Source organism: Oculina patagonica, chromosome 6, assembly GCF_052425735.1.
Source record: "Oculina patagonica isolate OP01 chromosome 6, crgOcupat, whole genome shotgun sequence".
Classification (NCBI taxonomy): Eukaryota; Metazoa; Cnidaria; class Anthozoa; order Scleractinia; family Oculinidae; genus Oculina; species Oculina patagonica.
Window position 1 is genome coordinate 6107581 of NC_135763.1, and position 24550 is coordinate 6132130.

Consider the following 24550-nt stretch of genomic DNA (forward strand, 5'->3'; position numbering starts at 1 on the left):
ACGGATTGCAGTTGCTCCTACAATAATGGTACCAAACAAATGCCCAATCATTGGTAACAATAGTTTAACCTGTTAAGAACTGCTACAAACTGGATAATGATCAAAATATTAAAATGCAACTTTTTGCAAAACAAAAAGGGCAGGCTATAAATGAATATTGAGCTTGAACTCTAAACTTAATGCCGAATATAAAACCGACTGACGTTTTGACTTGAACGTACCAAATCTCGTTCCATAAACTAAAGTGATTAACTGAAGGTTTATGCTTCGTTTACTGGTATTTTACGTTGTTCTTGTTAACCCGTCTTGTCTGTTTCTCATCATCATCATCATCATCATCATCATTTATTTGCCACTTCAGAATTAAACATACAAATTAAAATAACTTAAAAAGATAAGGCGAGGAGACCTCCAAGAAACCACAAGGCTTATGGGGGAGGCCACCTCGGGTTAGCAATAAGTTAGTAATTTCGCTGTGAATGTGCAGCTAGGCCAATTTCAGACTCATTTTATTTCTGGCTGGCTGATTTTTTTTTTGAATTACAAAATGGTAAAAATTGTTATAATGAGAATATTTAAAACTAGCTAATATTAAATAAATTAGTTTTAATCACTTCAAAAACTAAATTTAAAAGTACTGCTTCTGAATATAACGTTGCCAACTTTGGCTATTCTCGTGACTTTAAGTTAGGCGTTGCGAACATGTCTCTGCTTCCCAATCTCTCGGTATTTGCATGGATGATAAAAGACTGTCGAGGGATACCCTAAATTTGGCGTAAAAGGGGTCATTTGCAGTGGGTGGCAGTGGGAGGCTGTAGTGCATTACATGTAGCCCAGTGGTTATTCATAAGAGTACATCCGGGATGCGAAGAGTGTGTAGTGAACAGGAAAGCATGTACTGTGTGTACGGTCGTGTTTTCTGCTTTAAAAACAGCTGTTAGCCCTTGTGACTTGCCTTTGTGGCCTTTGAACACTACAAATTGGCGAAGAGGATGTCGCACTCAGTGGAACGAGCGTTGCCGCCCTAAGATTTAACCGGTTCTTCCTTTCAGGTCGCCAAACGGTGGCGACAATGGAAGCGATCTTACCAATATTACATCAATGGCAAAGGAATTACGAACGCCTCTCGAAAGAAAGCTTAATTACTTCATTTTGCGGGAATGGAAGTCCAAGATATTTTCGAAGTCCTTCCGGATTCAGGACCGAACAATGCCGAGGAGGGTAACGAGTATGTAGTGTGTCTTCGTAAGCTTGATGCTCATTTTCGCGCCGTGGACAATGTGCCATACGAAAGCCATGTTTCTCTACAGCCGCCCAGACGTTGTATTCGATTTAGGTGATTATAAGACAATGTATGAGAATACTTTGGAAATTGCTCGAAATAGTACTTGTATGAAAGATTTGAATAAAAATGTCTTACCTTATGTTTGTCTTGCGTTATTTTGACATTTCTGTGCCTCTGGAGTAGTTTTAAAGCCGTTTAGACGAGTTTTTCTTTCCGACGTTGCGCTTCCCCTAAAGAGAAACGAAAGGCAGGCGATCTGTAGTTCGCCAACGGTCCGCACTCGAAGCTCCATAAATACCACAAAAATTGTCGAATCTCGCCAAAATTTCTTCAATACAGCCGTCGATAATTCTTCTTTGGATTTACTTCGCCTAAGGTTACAAAGTTTATTTTAACCGCTAGAGAAACGCTCGTTTTCGAGCGCTGCGTTTTCGAACTTCCTGTAGGTTCTTGGCATTAAAAAAAAAAAACACACAAAATCTTCAGGGAGGAAAATTTTCCAAGGAATTAAATTTGGAGCTAATCCTATTATACGATCGTCGACATTTTTTTTACTTTTATATTTGTCTTATATATGATATTCATATAAGGCGTCTTTCCCAAAAAACATGTTACATTTTGTTATTTGGGCGATCAGTGTTTATCATGGTTACCTAAAAACTTTATTAAAACTGATTTTAAAATGTAAAATAATCTTATAAACACTTTTAAGAAACTAAATATTCGCAAACGTTCTGTCGCCTTCGTAGACGTATAGTTTGAAACAGTGGCACTGCATGCATAATCTGGTCTTATTTGCTGCTAGTCTCAAAAGATGCAGACAAAGGTAACTAAACTTGTGGGAAATGTAAATGTTCAGGAGCGAGAGAATACGGTAAGCACCTGCAACCCTGAGGCACAAAATACAATCATGTGAGTGAGTCCATTTAACTAATAAACATGCTTCTATTCTGCAAATGTTCGTTTACGGAGTTTCGGTCGTGGATGCATGGCATGGAATGCAAAACGACCAGGAAAAGGCGTTCTAGTCTATTCAGGTTTCTTTCTAGAATTTCAATGTAGTCTAGGTGAATATCGTAATCTGTTGCTCCCTCAGAGATTGGCCAAAAAGAGATGTCAAGAGAAAGAAAACTGAAGAAAAAGATGAATGGATATTGGCATAGCAAGCCAATAGCAGAACAGCACATTGCCGGCAAATTATTAATTAACCCTCGGACGTACAAGGGGGGGGTGGATGCCACCCCCCCCCCCCCATAAGGTTTTTTCCAAATTTTGAGAAAACGATTTACTCTACAGTACTGAAACTTTCAGTAGCTGTTCATTCATCCTTTGCCGAAATTTTGATATGTCAACCATGTGTCCATGATGTTTGACGTTGCCATGGCAACGTCATAAATACAGGCAGGTCTTGCCAAAAATCGTCATTTTTAACATTTTTCTTTATTTTTTCCAGTTTTTTTAAACAGAATTGCACGATTTGTTTATTTTAAGAATCCATAAGCATTCTGACTTGATTTTGCATCAATTTCTGTTATTTTGTGACTTTCTAAGAAAATGTTGAAATCCAAGATGGCGGAACCAAGATGGCGGCTCTAATGACGTCACGTAACGTCATGTGACGTCACAGCCAATTAAAATTATGCCATCTTGTAGAGTAAGCTACGGGCTTTCTTCTGAGAGCAAAATAATTTCGCTACGCCTTAATATAACGAAAACTCCGGGGAGGGGTTCCATCCACCCCCCCCTTGTACGATGGTGGGGGTATGAGTTTGCTTGTACGTCCGAGGGTTAATAAAATCCAAGACCAACTGGAGGAAAGAACCGTGGAGAGAGTTAAGGATTAGCCTTAGGAAGAAAGGCAGTTTTGACCTTCTTTACAAAGAGGGGATACTTTTGTGATGCGTCATTAGCAGATTTGATTTGCCGTGAAACGTAAATGTGAATTTCTTTGGGTAACAGCGAGATAAAAAAGTAGTACGTTACTTGTTTATTTTCGTCATTCGGAAAAATGAAATTTTAATATCCGTGATCCGTTATTTATTTTTATTTTTTCTGCCCGTGAACCATGCCAGAGACCGCCCCTGTAAGACCCCCTACGAAGCAGCAGAAGAAAAACAAGTAGAAAGCACAAATATACGAACCATCTTCGACACATCAGCTAAGGAATATTAGACTAGTTCGTCCTTCAACACAGCCACTGTTTCTTCTTGGTGGAACTCTAAAGCAACAGCTAGAAAACTTGAAAGCCAAATATCACGAAGATTTTGAGGATCGTTAGTGGACGAATTACCACTGCCCAGGGGCACAATTTATAATTTGAAAAGGTGACAGTCTTAGTATATCGAGAAGCGGAGTTTAAACTACATACATGCCACTATTATGTGGTGGTGGCTAACGCTGAATTGAGAGACGAAGGGAAAATATATGACAAGAAAAATTTGTGCATGAAAGCCAAAGAGGCAAAGTTACCGAGACTTTCTTGGAGCAAGCAGAAAGATACCATGGTCGTGATCTTTACTAAAGGTTCTGTGGAAACTAGTTAGAGAGAAATTCTGACTAGTTAGCCATAAGTAATTGACCCTCCTGGAGTGGCAAGCCTTACAGCCTGAGTAAGGGGGCTGTGGGGCCTTTGCGTCTTAGAAATGGCAAGTTCCACAGCTGGGTAAGACGATCTATACCACAAATCGACTCGCAGAGAGGTTTGCGAGCAACACCTACCATGGGATTCAGTGCTAGAAATAGGGAAACTGGTAAAACAGTGTTGCAGTTCAACGAATACCTAATTAATAAAGTAAGAATTTCCTGCAGTCTAGCTACAGCCAAAGAACCATTCCTTTTTTTGTTCACATGCCTTCGGTGATACTATTGGCACAATATCTGCGACTTCAGTATAAGGATTATTCTTTAAGAGTCGTGCGCAAACCAGGATCTTTAACCCGAGCAATTCACCTCGAACTGGTACCATATTTAACGGATAAGCAGTTCATCAGTATCCGCACATTTTGCATCGCAAAGGAGCACAGTCTAATATGATCAACGCTTATAACGGTAGAAATTTTACAGGTACAGCAAACAGGTCGAGTAAGGTGATGATCCGAACTTCACTTTGACGGTATTTTGCCAAAACACGCAATCAGTAACTATACAAGGAAATTTTCATAAACATCAGATTTTTGACAGTTCGAACCATATTTGAGCTTCGATGCAGTTAATATACAACAGACTTAACAGCACGATTCACTTTAACCCTAAACAATACAAAGAAGTTCAAAGAAAGCCTAAGGAGTCCTTTCATCACTCTTGTTTCTGACGCAAGAGGGACTGGGTACACAGGCATCTCAGCGAAAATAACAACACTTACTCTTGGGGATGTGGGTGGGGATAACTATACAGGAGGTTATTACAAAAAGGGGATGCCTTTGTCAGACTGGAGGTATATCACTCTGTATGTCTGCTTGCCTGTTTTTCTGTCCAACTCCCTGCCTGCTGCATGCCTGTTTGCCTGCCTGTCTGTCTGTCTAGTCTGTCTGTCTGTCTGTCTGTCTGTCTGTCTGTCTGTCTGTCTGTCTGGGTCGATACTTTTTATCATCTTAAAGGTGTGGCATATAAGGGTCGATCTGTCTTACTGTAATCGTACAATATGTGATTTTGTTTTTTGCAGGGACCTTAGCCACAATAAAATAGAAGTGCTGCCTGAAGGAATATTTGAAAACCTATCAAGTCTATTTATTTTGTAAGTACATGCATCTGACAAGTATTTAATTTGGGAGGCTATCAACGGTTTCCAGCACTATCCATCTCTTATACTTTGATGGATCAGTACTGCAAACCTTTTACAGTTGCTCCTACAATAATGGTACCAAACAAATGCCTTAAGCCCCCCCCCCTCCCCCCACACTTCAAATCACTAGTCCGCCGGTCCTGGTTAAGAACTGCTACAAACTGGATAATGATCAAAATATTAAAATACAACTTTTTGCAAAACTAAAAGGGCAGACTATAACTGAATATTAAGCTTGAACTCTAACCTTTATGCCGAATATAAAACCGACTGACTTTTTGACTTGAACGTAACAAACCTCGTTCCATAAACTAAACTGATTAACTGAAGGTTTATGCTTTGTTTACTGGTATTTTATGTTGTTCTTGTTAACCCGTCTTGTCTGTTTCTCTGGCTGGCTGAATTTTTTTGAATTACAAAATGGTAAAAAATGTTATAATGAGAATATATAAAACTAGCTCATATCAAATAAATTAGGTTTAATCGCCTCAAAAACTAAATTTAAAAGTACTGATTCTGCTTATAACGTTGCCAACTTTGGCTATTCTCGTGACTTTAAGTTAGGAGTTACGAACAAGTCTACGCTGCTTAATCTCTCGGTATTTGCATGGATGAAAAAAGCCGTCGAGGGATACCTAAATTTGGCGAAAAAGGGGTCATTTGCAGTGGGTGGCAGTGGGAGGCTGTAGTGTATTACATGTAGGCCAGCGGTTACTCATAAGAGTACATCCGGGATGCGAAGAGTGTGTAGTGAGCGGGAAAGCATGTACTGTGTGTACGGTCGTGTGTTCTGCTTTAAAAGCAGCTGTTAGCCTTTGTGGCTTGCCTTTGTGGCCTTTGAACACTACAAATTGGTGACGAGGATGTCGCACTCAGTGGAACGAGCGTTGCCGCCCTAAGATTTAACCGGTTCTTACTTTCAGGTCGCCAAACGGTGGCGACAGTGGAAGCGATCTTACCAATATTACATCGATGGCAAAGGAATTACGAACGCCTCTCGAAAGAAAGCTCAATTACTTCATTTAGCGGGCATGGAAGTCCAAGATATTTTCGAAGTCCTTCCGGATTCAGGACCGATCAATGCCGAAGAGGATAACGAGTATGTAGTGTGTCTTCGTAAGCTTGATGCTCATTTTCGCGCCGTGGACAATGTGCCATACGAAGGCCATGTTTTTCCACAGCCGCTCAGACGTTGTATTCGATTTAGGTGATTATAAGACAATGTATGAGAATACTTTGAAAATTGCTCGAAATAGTACTTGTATGAAAGATTTGAATAAAAATGTCTTACCTTATGTTTATCTTGCGTTATTTTGACATTTCTGTGCCTCTGGAGTGGCGTTTAAAGCCGTTTAGACGAGTTTTTCTTTCCGCGTTTGCTTCCCCTAAAGAGAAACGAAAGGCAGGCGACCTAGTTCGCCAACGGTCCGCACTCGAAGCTCCATAAATACCACAAAAATGGTCGAATCTCGCCAAAATTGCTTCAATACAGCCGTCGATAATTCTTCTTTGGATTTCCTTCGCCTAAGGATCCAATGAAACGCTCGTTTTCGAGCGCTGCGTTTTCGAACTTCCTGTAGGTTCTTGGCATTTAAAAAAAAAACAAAATCTACAGACAGGAAGATTTTCCAAGGAATTAAATTTGGAGCTAATCCTATTATACGATTGTCGACATTTCTTACTTTTATATTTGTCTTATGATATTCATATAAGGCGTCTTTCCCAAAAAACATGTTACATTTTGTTATTTGGGCGATCAGTGTTTATCATGGTTACTTAAAAACTTTTTTAAAACTGATTTAAAAATGTAAAATAATCTTATAAACACTTTTAAGAAACTAAATATTCGCAAACGGTCTGTCGCCTTCGTAAACGTATAGTTTGAAACAGTGTCACTGCATGCATAATCTAGTCTTATTTGCTGCTAGTCTCCAAAGATGCAGACAAAGGTAACTAAACTTGTAGGAAATGTAAGTGTTCAGGAGCGAGAGAATAAAGTAAGCACCTGCAACCCTGAGGCATATAATAGAATTATGTAAGTGAATCCATTTAACTAATAAACATGCTTCTATTCTGCAAATGTTCGTTTACGGAGTTTCGGTCGTGGATGCATGGCATGGAATGCAAAACGACCAGAAAAAGGCGTTCTAGTCTATTCAGGTTTCTTTCTAGAATTTCAATGTAGTCTAGGTGAATATCGTAATCTGTTGCTCCCTCAGAGATTGGCCAAAAAGAGATGTCAAGAGAAAGAAAACTGAAGAAAAAGATGAATGGATATTGGCATAGCAAGCCAATAGCAGAACAGCACATTGACGGCAAATTATTAATCAACCCTCGGACGTACAAGGGGGGTGGATGCCACCCCCCCCCATAAGGTTTTTTCCAAATTTTGAGAAAACGATTTACTCTACAGTACTGAAACTTTCAGTAGCTGTTCATTCATCCTTTGCCGAAATTTTGATATGTCAACCATGTGTCCATGATGTTTGACGTTGCCATGGCAACGTCATAAATACAGGCAGGTCTTGCCAAAAATCGTCATTTTTAACATTTTTCTTTATTTTTTCCAGTTTTTTAAACAGAATTGCACGATTTGTTTATTTTAAGAATCCATAAGCATTCTGACTTGATTTTGCATCAATTTCTGTTATTTTGTGACTTTCTAAGAAAATGTTGAAATCCAAGATGGCGGATCCAAGATGGCGGCTCTAATGACGTCACGTGACGTCATGTGACGTCACAGCCAATTAAAATTATGCCATCTTGTAGAGTAAGCTACGGGCTTTCTTCTGAGAGCAAAATAATTTCGCTACGCCTTAATATAACGAAAACTCCGGGGAGGGGTTCCATCCACCCCCCCCCCCTTGTACGATGGTGGGGGTATGAGTTTGCTTGTACGTCCGAGGGTTAATAAAATCCAAGACCAACTGGAGGAAAGAACCGTGGAGAGAGTTAATGATTAGCCTTAGGAAGAAAGGCAGTTTTGACCTTCTTTACAAAGAGGGGATACTTTTGTGATGCGTCATTAGCAGATTTGATTTGCCGTGAAACGTAAATGTGAATTTCTTTGGGTAACAGCGAGATAAAAAAGTAGTACATTACTTGCTTATTTTCGTCATTCGACGAAAATAATTCTCATTATTATTATTATTCGGAAAAATGAAATTTTAATATCCGTGATTCGTTATTTATTTTTATTTTTTTACCCGTGAACCGTGCCAGAGACCCCCAGGAGAGAAACAAGCAGAAAGCACAAATATACGAATCATCTTCGACCCATCAGCTAAGGAATATCAGAATAGTTCCTCCTTAAACGATTGTAGATTGGAGACTGGGCCTCCACTCAAAAACATACTCTGGATTTTGCTGGTTCAAAACCGTTTCAAAGCTGGCTGTTGCGCTTTGTGGCGATTTTTAGCAGTCAGTCTTGCAAGTACACACAGGTTTAGGCTTTGATACTCACTAGTCCGTTGTTCGGTTCAACACAGCCACTGTTTCTTCTTGGTGGAACTCTAAAGCAACAGCTAGAAAACTTGAAAGACAAATATCACGAAGATTTTGAGGATCGTTAGTGGACGAATTACCACTGCCCAGGGCGCAATTTATAATTTGAAAAGGTGACAGTCTTAGTATATTGACAAGCGGAGTTTGAACTACATACATGCCACTCTTATGCGGTGGTGGCTAACGCTGAATTGAGAGACGAAGGGAAAATATATGACAAGGAAAATTTGTGCATGAAAGCCAAAGAAGCAAAGTTACCAAGACTTTCTTGGAGCAAGCAGAAAGATACCATGGTCGTGATATTTACTTAAGGTTCTGTGGAAACTAGTAAGAGAGAAATTCTGACTAGTTAGGCATTAGTATTTGACCCTCTTGGAGTGGCAAGTCCCACAGCTTGAGTAAGGGGGCTGTGGGGCCTTTGCTTCTTAGAAATGACAAGTCCCACAGCCTGGGTAAGACGATCTATACCACAAATCGACTCGCAGAGAGGATTGCGAGCAACACCTAGCATGGGATTCAGTGCTAGAAATAGAGAAACTGGTGAAACATTGTTGCAAGTTCAAGGAATACCTAATTAATAAAGTAAGAATTTCCTGCAGTCTAGCTACAGCCAAAGGCAGTCCATTTTTTTTGTTGTTTACATGCCTTCGGTGATACTGTTGGCACAGTAACTGCGACGGCAGTATACGAATTATTCTTTAAGAGTCGGGCGTAAACCAGCATCTTTACCCCGAGCTATTTACCTCGAACGGGTGCCAAATTTAACCAAATTTAACGGATGAGCAGTTTCTCAGTATCCGCACATTTTGCATCGCAAAGGAGCAAAGTCCAAAAAAAAGACCAACGCTTATAACGGTAGAAATTTTTCAGGTACAGCAAACAGGTCGAGTAAGGTGATGATCCCAACTTCACTTTGACGGTATTTTGCTAAAACACGCAATCAGTAACTATACAAGGAAATTTTCATATACATCAGATTTTTGACAGTTCGAGCTATATTTCAGCTTCCATGCAGTTAATATACAACAGATTTAACAGCACGATTCACTTTAACCCTAAACAATATAAAAAAGTTCAAAGATAGGAGTCCTTTCATCACTCGTGTTTCTGACGCAAGAGGGACTGGGTACACAGGCATCCCAGCGAAAATAACAACACTTACTCTTAGGGATGTGGGTGGAGATTACTATACAGGAGGTTATTACGAAAAAGGGGTGCCTTTGTCAGACTGGAGGTACATGTATATCTACTGTATGTCTGCCTGCCTGTTTTTCTGTCCAACTCCATGCCTGATGCATGCCTGCCTGCCTGCCTGCCTGCCTGCATGTCTGTCTGTCTGTCTGTCTGTCTGTCTGTCTGTCTGCCTGCCTGTTTGTCCGACTGTCTGTGTGTGTGTCTGTCAGTCAAAATGTTGCTGAATTGCAGAAAACTTTTTAAAAGTGGCTCATAACAAATAATTTAAGTTTTAACTGTCGTGGGCCACATCATGATTACAATTGGTGACAATAATTATTATTGGTGGCTTGATGCAAATGGGACAATATATCACTGTATATAATTTGCTTATTCAGCTTACGCTCGATTACTGTGATAAATGCGGATTAATTTAAGGGCAAACGACCGTAAAGTTTTGAAAGTAACAACCATTGTTACTGTCACATTTAACAGTGTTTTCCTTTCATTACTTCTTGTGGGTAGCTTCGTTCGAGGGGTCGATACTTTTAATCATCTTAAAGGTGTGGCATATAAGGGTCGATCTGTCTCACTGTAATGGTACAATATGTGATTTTGTTTTTTGCAGGCGCCTTAGCCACAATAAAATAGAAGTGCTGCCTGAAGGAATATTTGAAAACCTAAGGCTAACTTATTTGTAAGTACATGCATCTGACAAGTATTTAATTAAGGAGGCTATCAACGGTTTCCAGCACTTTCCATCTCTTATACTTTGATGGATCAGTACTGCAAACCTTTTACAGTTTCTTCTACAATAATGGTACCAAACAAATGCCCAATCATTGGTAACAACAGTTTAACCTGTTAAGAACTGCTACAAACTGGATAATGATCAAAATATTAAAATACAACTTTTTGCAAAACTAAAAGGGCAGACAATAACTGAATATTGAGCTTGAACTCTAACCTTTATGCCGAATATAAAACCGACTGACTTTTTGACTTGAACGTACCAAATCTCGTTCCATTAACTAAACTGATTACCTGAAGGTTTATGCTTCGTTTACTGGTGTTTTATGTTGTTCTTATTAACCCGTCTTGTCTGTTTCTCTGGTTGGCTGAATTTTTCTTTGAATTACAAAATGGTAAAAATATTTATAATGACAATATTTAAAACTAGCTCATATCAAATAAATTAGTTTTAATCGCCTCAAAAACTAAATTTAAAAGTACTGCTTCTGATTATAACGTTGCCAACTTTGGCTATTCTCGTGACTTTAAGTTAGGAGTTACGAACAAGTCTACGCTGCCTAATCTCTCGGTATTTGCACGGATGATAACAGACTGTCAAAGGGATACCCTTAATTTGGCGAAAAAGGGGTCATTTGCAGTGGGTGGCAGTGGAAGGCTGTAGTGTATTACATGTCAGTAGCCCAGCGGTTACTCATAAGAGTACATCGGGGATGCGAAGAGTGTGTAGTGAGCGGGAAAGCATGTACTGTGTGTACGGTCGTGTGTTCTGCTTTAAAAGCAGCTGTTAGCCTTTGTGGCTTGCCTTTGTGGCCTTTGAACACTACAAATTGACGACGAGGATGTCGCACTCAGCGGAACGAGCGTTGCCGCCCTAAGATTTAACCGGTTCTTACTTTCAGGTCGCCAAGCGGTGGCGACAGTGGAAGCGATCTTACCAATATTACATCGATGGCAAAGGAATTACGAACGCCTCTCGAAAGAAAGCTCAATTACTTCATTTAGCGGGCATGGAAGTCCAAGATATTTCCGAAGTCCTTTCGGATTCAGGACCGATCAATGCCTAGGAGGATAACGAGTATGAAGTGTGTCTTCGTAAGCTTGATGCTCATTTTCGCGCCGTGGACAATGTGCCATTCGAAGGCCATGTTTCTCCACAGGCCGCCCAGACGTTGTATTCGATTTAGGTGATTATAAGACAATGTAAGAGAATACTATGAAATTGCTCGAATTAGTATTTGTATGAAAGATTTGTATAAAAATGTCTTACCTTATGTTTATCTTGCGTTATTTTGACATTTCTGGGCCTGTGGAGTGGGATTTAAAGCCGTTTAGACGAGTTTTTCTTTCCGACGTTGTGCTTACCCTAAAGAGAAACGAAAGGCAGGCGACCTAGTTTACCAACGGTGTGCACTCGAAGCTCCATAAATACCACTAAAATGGCCGAATCTCTCCAAAATTGCTTCAATACAGCCGTCGATAATTCTTCTTTTGATTTCCTTCGCCTTAGGTTCCAAAGTTTATTTTAACCGCCCGAGAAACGCTCGTTTTCGAGCGCTGGATTTCCACTTTTGCTTTGTCTGAATGCGTGAAAAATTATCTTGGGCACAAGATTCAAAATTTTAGCTAAGCGACCGCGCCATAGCGACAAAAGTCACCCTCAACCGTGGGGAGGCACAGGGCAATCTGCGTCATGCAAATTTTTTAGCTTGTACGCTCGCTCGATCAGCTGCACGCAGTGAGTTAACACGCTAGAGATTTCCCACCTATTCCGGTAAAAATTTCCCCAGGAACCATAGCACGGTGTAATGTGCATGACGCAAATTGCCCTGTGCCTCCCAGAAATGTGTGAACAGAAATGTCAAAATAACGCAAGATAAACATAAGGTAAGACATTTTTATACAAATCTTTCATATAAGTACTATTTAGAGCAATTCTCAAAGTATTCTCATACATTGTCTTCTAATCACCTAAATCAAATACAACGTCTGGGCGGCCTGTGGTTTTTCGGCAACTTGCGCCGACCAAGGAGAAGACCGCTGACAAATTTTTGGTTCGTTTACGGAAACAAGCTCGTCACTGCAATTTTGGCGTAGCTTTGGAGGAAAATTTGCGAGATCATCTGATCGAGAAGCTCCCCAATGTTGAACTGAAGAAGAAATTACTCGAGGTGAATAATATTACGCTAGAGGCTGCGATGGATAAGGTCCGAAAGTGAGAAGCTTCGCGTGAGCAAGTGAGTCAAATGGTTACGCCAAGTCAAGACCGACAAGAACCTGGAGCAAGTGTTGGAGCAGGGACTAATGCTGTCGAACAAAGGTCTGGGCGTGGATCGAAAGGTAAAAGGGTTTGTTTCAACTGTGGAAAAGAGGGTCACTTGGCTAAAGACGGCAATTGTCCAGCTCGTGGACGGAAGTGTAGTAATTGTGGCAAGTACGGACACTATGCTAGCTGTTACAAGGGGGAAAGGATCCCAAAGTTTGGAAAAACAAGTACCACTTAACGACGGGGAGAAAGACATCAGAGTCCAGGAAAATCAGGTTAGGCCAATCTTGTAGAGGGATCGTTGAAACCCCCAGGTGAGAATGACTCATTTGCCTTTACCGTAGAAGAGCAGACATGCAATTTGACCGCTTCTGCTGAGCCAGTGCTTTGTGTAAGCATCGGGGCAGTAAATAGGGAAGTGTTGGTTGATTCTGGACCTGCGAGCAATCTTATAAGGATGGACACTGTTAAGGAGAAAGCACAAGAAAGTTGTTTGCTTATGTGGGTCGTGCGCTTGAAATCAAAGGTTAGTTTCAGTCAGAAGACTCTGTTGGTAAAACAAAGATTGTGGCAGATTTTGTTGTTGTCAAAACAGGTCGTTGTTTGCTAGGATATTCGACTGCCATGGATCTTGAAATCCATCGTGTGGATCCAGCAGGAACTCTTGCCACAGGGAACTGTAACACTGTTAATAGCACTTTTCAAGTCAACCGCAGACACCCTCAGAAGTTCGTAGCTTGTTGGGTCGCGTTGGATTCAGTGCCAGATTTGGACGTATGTGACAAGATGGAAAAACAAATTTGCGAAGAAATTCAAATTTGAAATTATTATGTAATACCTAGAACAAAACCTTCTATTTTCAGTGCTCTTGGGGCCATTCCTATACCAAACATTGACAATATTCGACTCGTACACGACTGCAGCCTCCCAGAACATAACAACATAAACCCGTATGCATGCATATACGCAACATTTCTCTTACGTGACACTTGACGAAGCGGTCTCGCTTATCAAGCCTGACGCGTATCTTGTAAAAATTGATCTCAAAAGTGCTTATCGTGCTTATCGTACTTACAAAGGTACAGGACTGGATTTGCAATTTAGCGGAGAGAACCACACTACCGTCATGTATGACTTTAAATTACCTTTTGGCCCGGGGGGGGGGGATCCTATACTAAAGGGAAGAAGATGCTTAGAGGAGAAAATTTCGCATTTTTAGTCTCGCTTAGGATGTTCCGGGCAAAATTCCATCTTTTCTTCAGCCAAAACAAGAAATATGAAAATAAAAATTCTATTTCCAGTATTGTGATATCTTTTAGGGGCCATAAAAAGCTTGAGCCATGCCCAGACTGCTCTCTTTTAGGTTTTTTTTTTAATTCCGGCGAGCATCTCCGCCGCTTTCATATAGGAGTCCTCCCCCAACCGCGGGCCTTTTGGAACCTCATAATCGCCCTGAATATTTCACAGGCCCACGCAAGCGATCACCTGAATCAGGACAAGGCGAGGTTTTCTAACCATATAAGCGTATCGTGATGACTTTCTCCTCATAGGCGACAGTGAAAGCGAAAGCGAAATAGTTTAGAATGAGTTAATCAGTCATTAGACTCTTAGGCCAACTTGAGCTTCAGATAAAGCTATCCCTCCACCTCAGCGACTTACCTTTCTGGGGGTTGAAATTGACACAGTGAATAGATAATTACCAAGCGTCTCAATGGCGAAGTAATCAATCACAAAGAGAGAATCGTGCTGCAAAATTAAATTTTGCGTGGTATTTAGCGGGCGAACGTTTCTCCGGCGAGTGATTGACACTGTTCGTAGCTTGCGACGCCTGCATCACCATATCCTCCCCACCGCGGCACTCAACGCTTTTTTAACATGGTGGGCTGAATTTTTAATCGTCTTTAACGGAACACTAAGTTTTTGTTCGACGAATTTGAGCCGATTGATTCGGATGAATTCTTCACAGTCGCGTGCCCGCTCGGCTCAGGAGGATTTCTTCATGGTGACTGGCTCTACTTAAATTAGGCAGCTGACTGCTGTCCCTCTCTAGCTGGGGCGCATATTAATTTACAAGAGACATACACTATCCTGCTCGCACTTAGAGGCTGGACCAGGAGCTTAGCGGCAAATGGTTAACTGTACGCACCGATAACATTACAACTGTCAACTACACTTAACATGTTGTTAAGTGTAGTTCCTGTTTTGTATGTGTAAATTTCGGATACTTACACTGAAGACAGCAGAATGGCAAGAGCGCCGCCATCTTCGATGGGCGTGCGAAGCCTGGGCGCCAGTCATTTTGCCGGTTTTGACTAAATATCCCCTTAAAACGGAATCGTGAGCAGATTTACTCGGGCACCCCTTCTAATTTTATTTCGTAGGGTGTAAGCAAGTTGTAGGCCAAATTTCACGTTTTTATCACTCTTGTCACGATCAAGCCTTTATTTTGCGTTAAGCTACCTGGCTACGATACTAAACTGAGCTAATTGCGAGAATAACCAAGCGTCTCAATGGCGAAGCGATCAATCACAAAGAACGAATTACAAACTTTCGATGGTAAATAGAATTTTGCAGCACGAGTTGTATTTGGCGGGCGAACGTTTCTCTGGCGAATGATTGACACTGTTAATAGCTTGCGACGCCAGCATCAACACATTCATGCCACCGCGGCACTCAAGGCTGATTTAACATGGTGGGCTGAGTATTAAAGCGTCCTTTACGCAACATGTTTCTTTGTCGAATCTGGACCGATTGATTAGGATGGATTCTCCACAGTCTCGTGCCCGCTCGGTTCAGGGGGATTTCTTCATGGCGATTGGCTCTACATAAATTGGGCAGCCGACTGCTGTCGCTCTTTAGCTGGGGCTCATATTAATTCACAAGAGACATACACTATCCTGGTAGCACTTAGAGGCTGGAACAGGAGCTTAGCGGCAAATGGTTAACTGTGCGCACCGATAACACTACAACTGCCAGCTTTATAAAGCAGCCTCACGCAACACGCGAACCATGAGTTTGGCTTCGCGAAATATTTTTGTTATCAGCGTTATACAATTTTCGTCGAACCGCACGATAGATCAGTGCGCGTGACAACACAGTAGCAGACGCCTTATCGCGCCTCCACGAACCTTCGATTCTCGCTGCAATTGGTTTTTGTCTCATACTTATCACAGCAACAGCGTTGCTACGTGTGTTCCTCGAGAGTCCCACATTTCCATGAACGCATATGCCTTTTTGCCACTGCACAGTACATGCTCAGAAACAAGTCTCGACGCTGAACTACAGCGTTACAGAAGACAAGCGTTTGAACCGTCGACAGTAGCGACATGCCGGTCGCAGTTGTGCGCATATCTCCGTTTCTGCCTTTATTTGTGCTACCAACCAGTGCACTGCAAGGGCCATCACCTCTTGCGCTATGTGGTCTTCCTCGCAAGAACTTTGTCAACTTTAAGCATTCCGTGCTACCTCAAAATAGTACGATACTGCATCTGCAGCATGGGTTTCAAAACCCGTTTTTAAGCGCCATCATTCAAGTACAAAAAAATTTTACTTATACGTGGCACAATACGCATAAACAGCAAAGCATTTTTCCAAAGCTACCTATCGCACCAGTCATCCTCACCAGAATTTTCGAACAACTTGACCTTACTATATCGTTAAACGCAACCTTCTGGGCTGCGCGTTTGGTGGCCTTTTTCTCCTTTTTTTTCGTAAATCAAATCTTCTTTTACAGACCGCAGCAGTATTTGATCCACAAAAACATCTACGACGACGTGACATACACCTCTTTAATTGGGGCATCGTGCTTTTTGTTTGCTGGTCCATAACTATTCAAAATCGTAACCGTACAATTCTCAGACCCAGGTCCCAAAGTTGAGCATTCTTACCTCTGCCCAATGTCCATACTTGTGCACGCATTGAAGCTGCCAAAGTGAGTGCTTCAACCCACTAAATACGATTTGGGCCCTGCGTTTACTTATAAAAAGAATGGCGCCCTAACACCACTAACATACTCGGTGTTCACTAATAAGATTAAGCTTTCACTCAAATGATGCGGTATTGACAGTACTAAATACTCTAGGCACTCCTTTTGTCGGGAAGTAGCGAGGTATGCCCAAAGTTTCGGCGTCTCTGGGCATTACATTTAACTCCCAGGCGATTGGCGCTCGAACGGGTATGAACGCTATTTAGACTGTTAACGTTCTCTTCAATATAAATTAGCTGCTGTAAGCATATATGATGAGGGTGGCTATCACTCACTCATGATGCCAACAACTCCTTGGGGGAAATTTGGGGAATTCACGCGTTGGTCATTGCATTAAAGACCCAGAGACACCAAATGAGTTGTTGTGTATTTAGGGTATGAAAGACATGTTTATCGTGATTAAATACTATAGGCGAAAATGCTAGTCAAGCCCAACAGTACAGATACATGTAGCGAGGTGACCGCAATTAACTGGCATATTGTGTTAGCTAATGAGCGAGCAACAACAGCAGGAGCGTAATTAGCAAGTGTATTTGCTTTTGGAATTCACGCATTAGTTATTGGAATAAAGACCCTGAGACCTCAATGAGTTGCTATGTATTTAATAAACGCAAATCTTCATTTCATTTTTTTACAGGCACATTTGCAACAATAAAACAAGTACGATACAATAAAACGTACTGTCTTGAAATGTACCAATCTTGTTTGAAGCACTATTATTAAAAATGATTAACTGAGGGGTTTTTTCGTCGTTCATTGAAACGCTACATTTACTGGTTATTATTGTTTTTGTCAACCCGTACCGTTTGTCTGTCTGTTTGTCTAAGTTTTATTGAATTACAGAATGGTACTACAAAATAACAACGATATAATTAACTTGATAGCAAACAAGGGCAATATCTGAAGTTAACGGTATGCATAAACGTTCGCAGGTAGACCGACGACATATTAAACAGCTACCTGTCAGCTTATATCCCTAAGAGAATAAAAGTCACGATAATTGGCCTGTTCACAACCCCATCACTTTTGTGGGTACCTAAATTATGAAATGCTTGCCTAATAATTATAGATAGCTGATCTTCGACCTATCCTTAAAAGTCGTGATATTTATTAGAGTAAATAACTACTCTGTATTATAAATTTACTTAGCATTAATTTTACTCGACTTTAATAAAAGCCAATTAGTGTCAATTTATGGAATGCGGAGTTTAAATAAACTTTCAATTTAATTCAGGTCAGATCTGTCCGTCTGTCTATCTATCTATCGGTCCTGCCTATCCCTACTCGATTCGCACTACAGTGGAACCCCGATATAACGATCCTCGATATAACGATATCCCCGATATAACGATGAATATTCTACGTCCCGACAAAAGTTACAGTAAAGTGTATGGGACGAAACCCCGATATAACGTGCTTCGATATAACGATATTCCCGATATAACGATGAGAATTTAGCGGATATATATATATATAACGATATTATCAGTACACGGTCACATTTTATTTGCAAAATATCGAATTATATGCAATGACATTACGGTAATCGAGCCATCTTTAACGTTTCTAAAAGCAGCTTTGTACGATGATATACGAAAAAGTTACTGTGTTCTAAGCCTTCTTATCAAAATCATTCTCTTTATCCTCCTCTAATATGCAGTAAACAAGTACTTGTTAGGTTTACATCGATATAACGATATTTTCGGTTATTTTACGGCCATATCGTTATATCGGGAGTTTCGATATAACGATTCTTCGATATAACGATATTATTTTACTGCTCCCTTGGCATATCGTTATATCGAGGTTCCACTGTATATCTTTTTCGGATGGAATCTAGTCCACAGTATTGGACAACCCTCCCACTGCAAGCTGACTCTGTCTCTTTTAAAAGTGAAAAAAATTTATATACAGCGTTACGAACATGAAAACATAATGTGTATTTTGCTTAACATTTCGGTGGTTCAAATAAATATGAAACTTATTGTTTTTGATCATCACCTTAACATTTTTCATGAGCTTAAATTCTCGTCTCATTTGTTACAGGGACCTTAGCCACAATAAAATAGAAGCGCTGCCTAAAGGAATATTCCAAAACTCACCGTGGCTGGGAAATTTGTAAGTACATGCACCTGTTCAGTATATAAATTTAAAGATTTCAGGAAAAAATGTCTTCAGAACTACATCGAAGAGCAAATCATAAATTTTCGCAGCAAATGTTTTTTATTGATGTTTACTTTCCCTTGGAAGTTGCAAGGTATTTAAATTGCATAAATTTTAAATTGCATAAATTTTACATTTCGTTAAGAAGATCGATTTTGATATTTTGTAGTTTAGTGTTTTTCCTGTTTTCATTTCTCGTGGTCTTTACTCCAAGTGTAAGAGCTATAGTAACATGATGTTAAGAAGAAGAAAAATATTAAGGACAGACAATACCTCACTGAGACGATACGTTCACTTACGATGTTCTTGTCCACCCGTCCTTTGTCTGTCGGTCTCTCCGTCCGATTATCTTCAACAAACAATATCAGAAAGAAAAAAAAAACACGAAAAAAGGCAAATTAAACTATACTTACTTTATAAGCCACTTCTCTTTAAAATTTTGAATAATCTATTTATTTTATTTTCAATTTCATATTTAATAATCATTTTGTTCTAATAACTTTGAATTTTAGGATATGTCCGGTTTCTTCTGCAGTCCAACAGAAACAATTTTACAATAATAATAAAGTAGTTTAGTAAATCAAAAGAAGGGCACTGCTTTGATGTTATTCCAAATAAAACATTTTGCAAAGTAAGACGAGCTACTTGATTTCATAAGAGGTACCAGCAAGATTCAAAATCATTCCAAAACTGTCTGACGTGGGGACACCGGTAAAAAAAAAACGATACAAAGTTTCTGGTTCAGCCTCACAGAAAGTCAATAAATAATCAGTTTTGAAACCAGTTTTGTTTTATTTCGCATTCGTGAAATGTCTTGGTATTGACGTGGATAAAATACTGTCGTGGGCGACAGCAGCTCGTGATGATAATATGTTTTGACATGAAACGTCCGTTTTAACTGAAATATAGATAATTTCAAATCCATTTTTTTTCTCTCGCAGGGTCAACTTCAGTGCTAAAGTTTTAGCAGGTTTTTGTTAGCTGTAGTTAAGCTGTTGGCATGCTAAGAGATTTCTTTGGTAACTTTATTTTGGCCTGTATTGCTCGAATGTTTGGTGGATACCATTTTAACATGAGAAAAGGATAATTGCCTATCGTTCTTGGTACCTGTTATTTCAACTTTTATTTCCCAGAAAGTCTAATAACACTTGAGATCGCTACTAATGGTGAAAGTTTAGCGATACTCTATGGATGGTCGTAACTTTTAGGGGATTGTTACCTTCTGAACTTTACAGTATGACATAAAGTCAAAGGATGTCTCAGATAAGCATAAATGATCTGACTTAAAAACCCAAAGACCTAGGAATAAAGCTACACCTATAAACAAAATAACAGCGGTTTAAGTTGCAGCGTATCTAACTGAAAAAGGTTCCAAAGTCGAGGCACGAAATCAATAAAAAAATAGTAACAGTGAATTAAGGTTTAATTTGTAATTACCAAAAAACAGAAAGCTAGAAAAAGTACTTGTTTTTTATAAAACATCTTTTTTTTCACTTTTATAAACCAATTTTACTAAGACCTACATATTTCAGGTTTACAAGCACGAAAAATATAAGACGGATTCGATAAATAGATGCAAACCGAACACTAATAGTCACAATAATCTTATCGACTTACCGAACGTTTTGCAACCAAAAAATAAAAAAAATAAACAGCGACGCCTCAAACAGCGACAATATTAAACAATTATTCCAGGAGTGCGCGTTGGATATGAGAAGGTAGATAGCCAACGAGGCGACTAGCGCCGAGTTGGTTATAACTATCTCATATCCAACATTATTAAATTCTCAACCTTGGATATTGCATTTCTAGCTTTCTCATTGGTTCACTGAATCCCGGTTATCAGCTCATATACCTATGTTTGACCTTATATGGGAAATAAGTGCGGCAAGTGCCGCTCAGCGTAAAATTTTTCTGCGGGAAGCGACAGTTCCATCAGAAAAATGGTTGAAAACAGCAAATTTGGCGAGCTTTATGAACAAGAAATAATCAGCGGTGCCTACAAAAACCACAGAAATGGCATAGTAAAATTAACTACGCAAAACAAAAAGATTAATGCGAAAAGTTTATTTTAAAATACTTGTAAACGCACAACAAGAGCGAGTGAATAAAGTAGAAAAGCAGCAAATAATTTACGAAAGCGGAACGGCAAACTGACACAGTTTCATTCAGTGTACATCATAAAATTAGGCTCAGCACTTCTTTAAAGTTTGTTACCTTTCAAACTTGGTCTTGTCCTTTCATACTTCAATAAACCTGCTCCACTTTGAGCTCAATTTCGCTTTAAATAATATAGCAGTCTTGATGGCAGCCGTGGAGCCGTAAACAAGTACAATGTAACTCCTGCTTCGTTCGACTTGCACAAGACGTGTAGTTTCCAGAAAAGCTTTTGCTTCGGATCATCCCGTAAATCTTAACTGTTGTCACAATTTCCATGATATATAGACGACTATAGAGGAGATTTTTCGAAGAAAATCTTGGGAAGAAAACTCTGTCGCTCGCTTTCCTCGTGTGTTTCATTCAACTCAAGAAGTGAACACCGCGCCACAAATTTTCACGCCTCGATCCTCATACTATCACTTTGTTTACATCAAAATAAAATGTCCAGTCGATTTAAACTTAAAGAAGAATTTAATAAAACAATTATTCAATTCGCCCTTGTTGGATACGAGTCGTTATAGCCAACTCGGCGCTTCGCGCCTCGTTGGCTATTTACCACATCGTATCCAACGCGGGCTCATAGAATAATTGTTAAATATATCCTACTGCTACTGCTACTGCGTTTGCTACTGCTACTGCTACTTCTACTTCTACTACTTTTAGTAACTAAGTCCTCTCACTACCTACCCATCCCTGTTCTTCACTTAAGCCCTTGTTAAACGGTAATGCAAGTGGACGCAAGTAGCCGCAAGTTGAACTTGCGTACAGACTTGTGTTGGCTGGCCAAACGCACCCGCAAGTTTACTCGCCAGTGAACGCAAGTTGTACTTGAAGTAAACAGCAAGACTCGCAATTATTTGCGTTGGGTGGCAAAACGGGTGAAAACTTGCGTTGACTTTCGTGCAAAGTTGGTCTCGACCAAAGTGAACGCAATTTATCGCAAGTCAACGCAAGTTCACGAACCCAAGTCCTGGCCAAACGGAGACGCAAGTGGACTTAAGGTGGCTCCATTGGGTTTTGAGATATCACGGCGTGCGAACAAGTGATACCCATCAAGAGATCATTTTCGCGTTATTTTTTTAACTAGTTAAATAAAAGCTGCCGAAATATTAAAAACAAGGACTAAAATATGTTGTGTATTATTCTTTTTTAAAATAGCGGCCTTTGTTTTTGAGCTATATCTACTCAAAAAGTCCTGTTTTTTGGTGTTTTTTTTGGCTTTGATCTTAAATTTCTTTAATTTTCTTTGGTGAAAATTTTTTAAATTCTCCCAACGGATTGAATGTGATAAGAAGTAACTTTTAAAAACAAAAAAAGTAGGGGTTGTCCAGGTCGTTTTTGCGTTTTTGGTTATTTTGTGTTTTTTTGACTAAGCCAAAAAACTGGCTTACAATTTTTTTTAAAAAAACGGCAAAAGGGGCAGTTAAAAAGGTATTACATCTATGCCAAATTTTAAGAAATTTCACCGAAGGAAACTCTAGTAAATACCAGGGGAAAATTTCTATTTTCGCCCGAATAATAATTACGTCATCAGAATAGAAATTGTCCAAGATCGCTATTTGAGCATGCGCGAACTTTCGAACCATACGAGTTGATGTGTAAAGACGAGCGTTCCCCGTTGTTGTCGGTTTTTGTGCGAGATATCTGTTAACCAAAAGGTTAGTTAGAGACATACTTTAATCCTTTATGTAGCAGAATCTCTGAAATTCTGCTCAAAGTATCTCACAATCGCGGAGACTATTCTTCATTTTCTCTTTTGCTTTCGATCGTACGAACTTTACAAAAGCGACCAGAAGCACCGCGGACGTTGTAAACACCTTTTTAGGGTGTTGTAAACTCTTTTATCTGCTCAACACAGGAAAGCACGGGTGTTGTTTCATTGGCAGAAAGCAAGTCTCGCGTTTTCTCGCCGAAAATTTCACGCTCGCGTGAAGCCGCCATGTTTGTTTTGATTTGCCGGCATTTCAAGCTCGTACCCATTCTTCGCGCGGTCAAGAAACCCTATGGAGCCACCTTAAGTTAAAAGCTTGCGGCTACTTGCATCTCTGTTTGGCCAGGCTATACATACACGTACAGTGATATTTCATTAGCAGTATTACGTTAAGGAAACATATTTTCTTGTTTAGATTTCTTAGATACGCTAAATGACAATGTCTTGCATTTCTTCTTTCCAGGTACCTGCAATGGAATCAACTTAGCAATCTAACCTCCGGATTATTCTCCAATCTGAGGATACTGTTGACTTTGTAAGTTCGTTACCATTCTCTCTTTACATTTTAATTCTTTAAGGGAATGTCATGGGATCGTACTATTTTCTTGGCTTCTTTGCACGCTGACGCTATCGCTGTAGTAAAAGGAAAATAAGTTTACGTAGGGTGAAGAACATGAACACATTATGTTACATTTCTTTAATAATCTGGTGATTGTAATAGATATGAAACTCGTTTTTTCTTAATAATTACTTTACTTTGGTTTTTACAGGGATGTTAGCCACAATAAAATAGAATTGCTGCCAGAAGGAATATTCCAAAGCTTACAACGGCTACGATATTTGTAAGTACATACATGTGGCAAGTATTTCAAGTTGAAGATTCAAAAAATGTCTTCAGAACTACATCTAAAAATTGTCTCAGTAAATTTTTAATCGATGGATACTTTCCCTTGCAAGTCGCAGGTTTATTATGTTTTCCTAAATCTTAAATTTCTTAAAGGAGAGTGATTCTTCAATCTTGTAAGTAGTTTAGCGCTTTACCTGTTTTCATTCTTTTGGGCACTACTCCCAAATTTACAGTTACTGCTCCCGATTATAATGTTGCCAACCTTGGGCGGCCCTTACTTGATAACTTTTACATAGTGTACATGGGGTAACCTATCAAAAGGTGTCGCAACCAAAGAGTACAGATGTTGCGGAATTAGGGCTAGGAAGGTAATTTTTACGGCAGACTACCAAAACGTAACGACGCTTGCTAATGTTGAGATGTTGGTCCACAACATAAATACGCACGCACAGACGGCCCAACAACTGTATTAAACGGCGAATTTTTTTTTGTTAATTCCTAACGATGATTAATGAATTAAAACAAAACAACACACAATGAGAGGCGACAAAAAAAAAAAAAAGTAATACAGCGAAACATGGCTTACCAATTGCTGGAAGGAAACAAGTTCCGGGGAACCGACTGGAAACTTGACACGAAGTGAGAGAGAAAAAGGCCGCACGAATATAAAGAATAAATTAGCATACGGCCGGCGAAAAATATAGGCATTCAGAATAAACACACAAAGCAAATATTACAATTTGGTAAAGTGACGCAGCAGAGACTGTCACTCGCGAATTGGCCTGCTTAGCCACTCGCGTAGGTGCAGATAAAACAAACTGGACGCTACACCATCGTCTCTCGTAGACGGAAGGATGCCAACTACGAAAGTGACGAAATTATAACAAAGACGAATAAATAAATGAAAGCAAATCACGAAAAGCCG

General features: G+C 39.8%; 1 protein-coding gene and 1 pseudogene across 1 annotated transcript in view; both read left to right on the forward strand.

Annotated features, from left to right (window-relative positions):
* Positions 1 to 24550, forward strand: part of LOC144656581 (uncharacterized) — an 88940-nt gene that overhangs the window by 47381 nt on the left and 17009 nt on the right. Inside the window, exons 12-16 of the mRNA XM_078516800.1 lie at positions 4947 to 5018; positions 10321 to 10440; positions 18791 to 18862; positions 23242 to 23313; positions 23549 to 23620. Coding sequence (XP_078372926.1) covers positions 4947 to 5018; positions 10321 to 10440; positions 18791 to 18862; positions 23242 to 23313; positions 23549 to 23620 — 408 coding nt within the window. The remainder of the gene's footprint in view (positions 1 to 4946; positions 5019 to 10320; positions 10441 to 18790; positions 18863 to 23241; positions 23314 to 23548; positions 23621 to 24550) is intronic.
* On the forward strand, positions 11336 to 12997 carry LOC144656251 (uncharacterized; annotated as a pseudogene).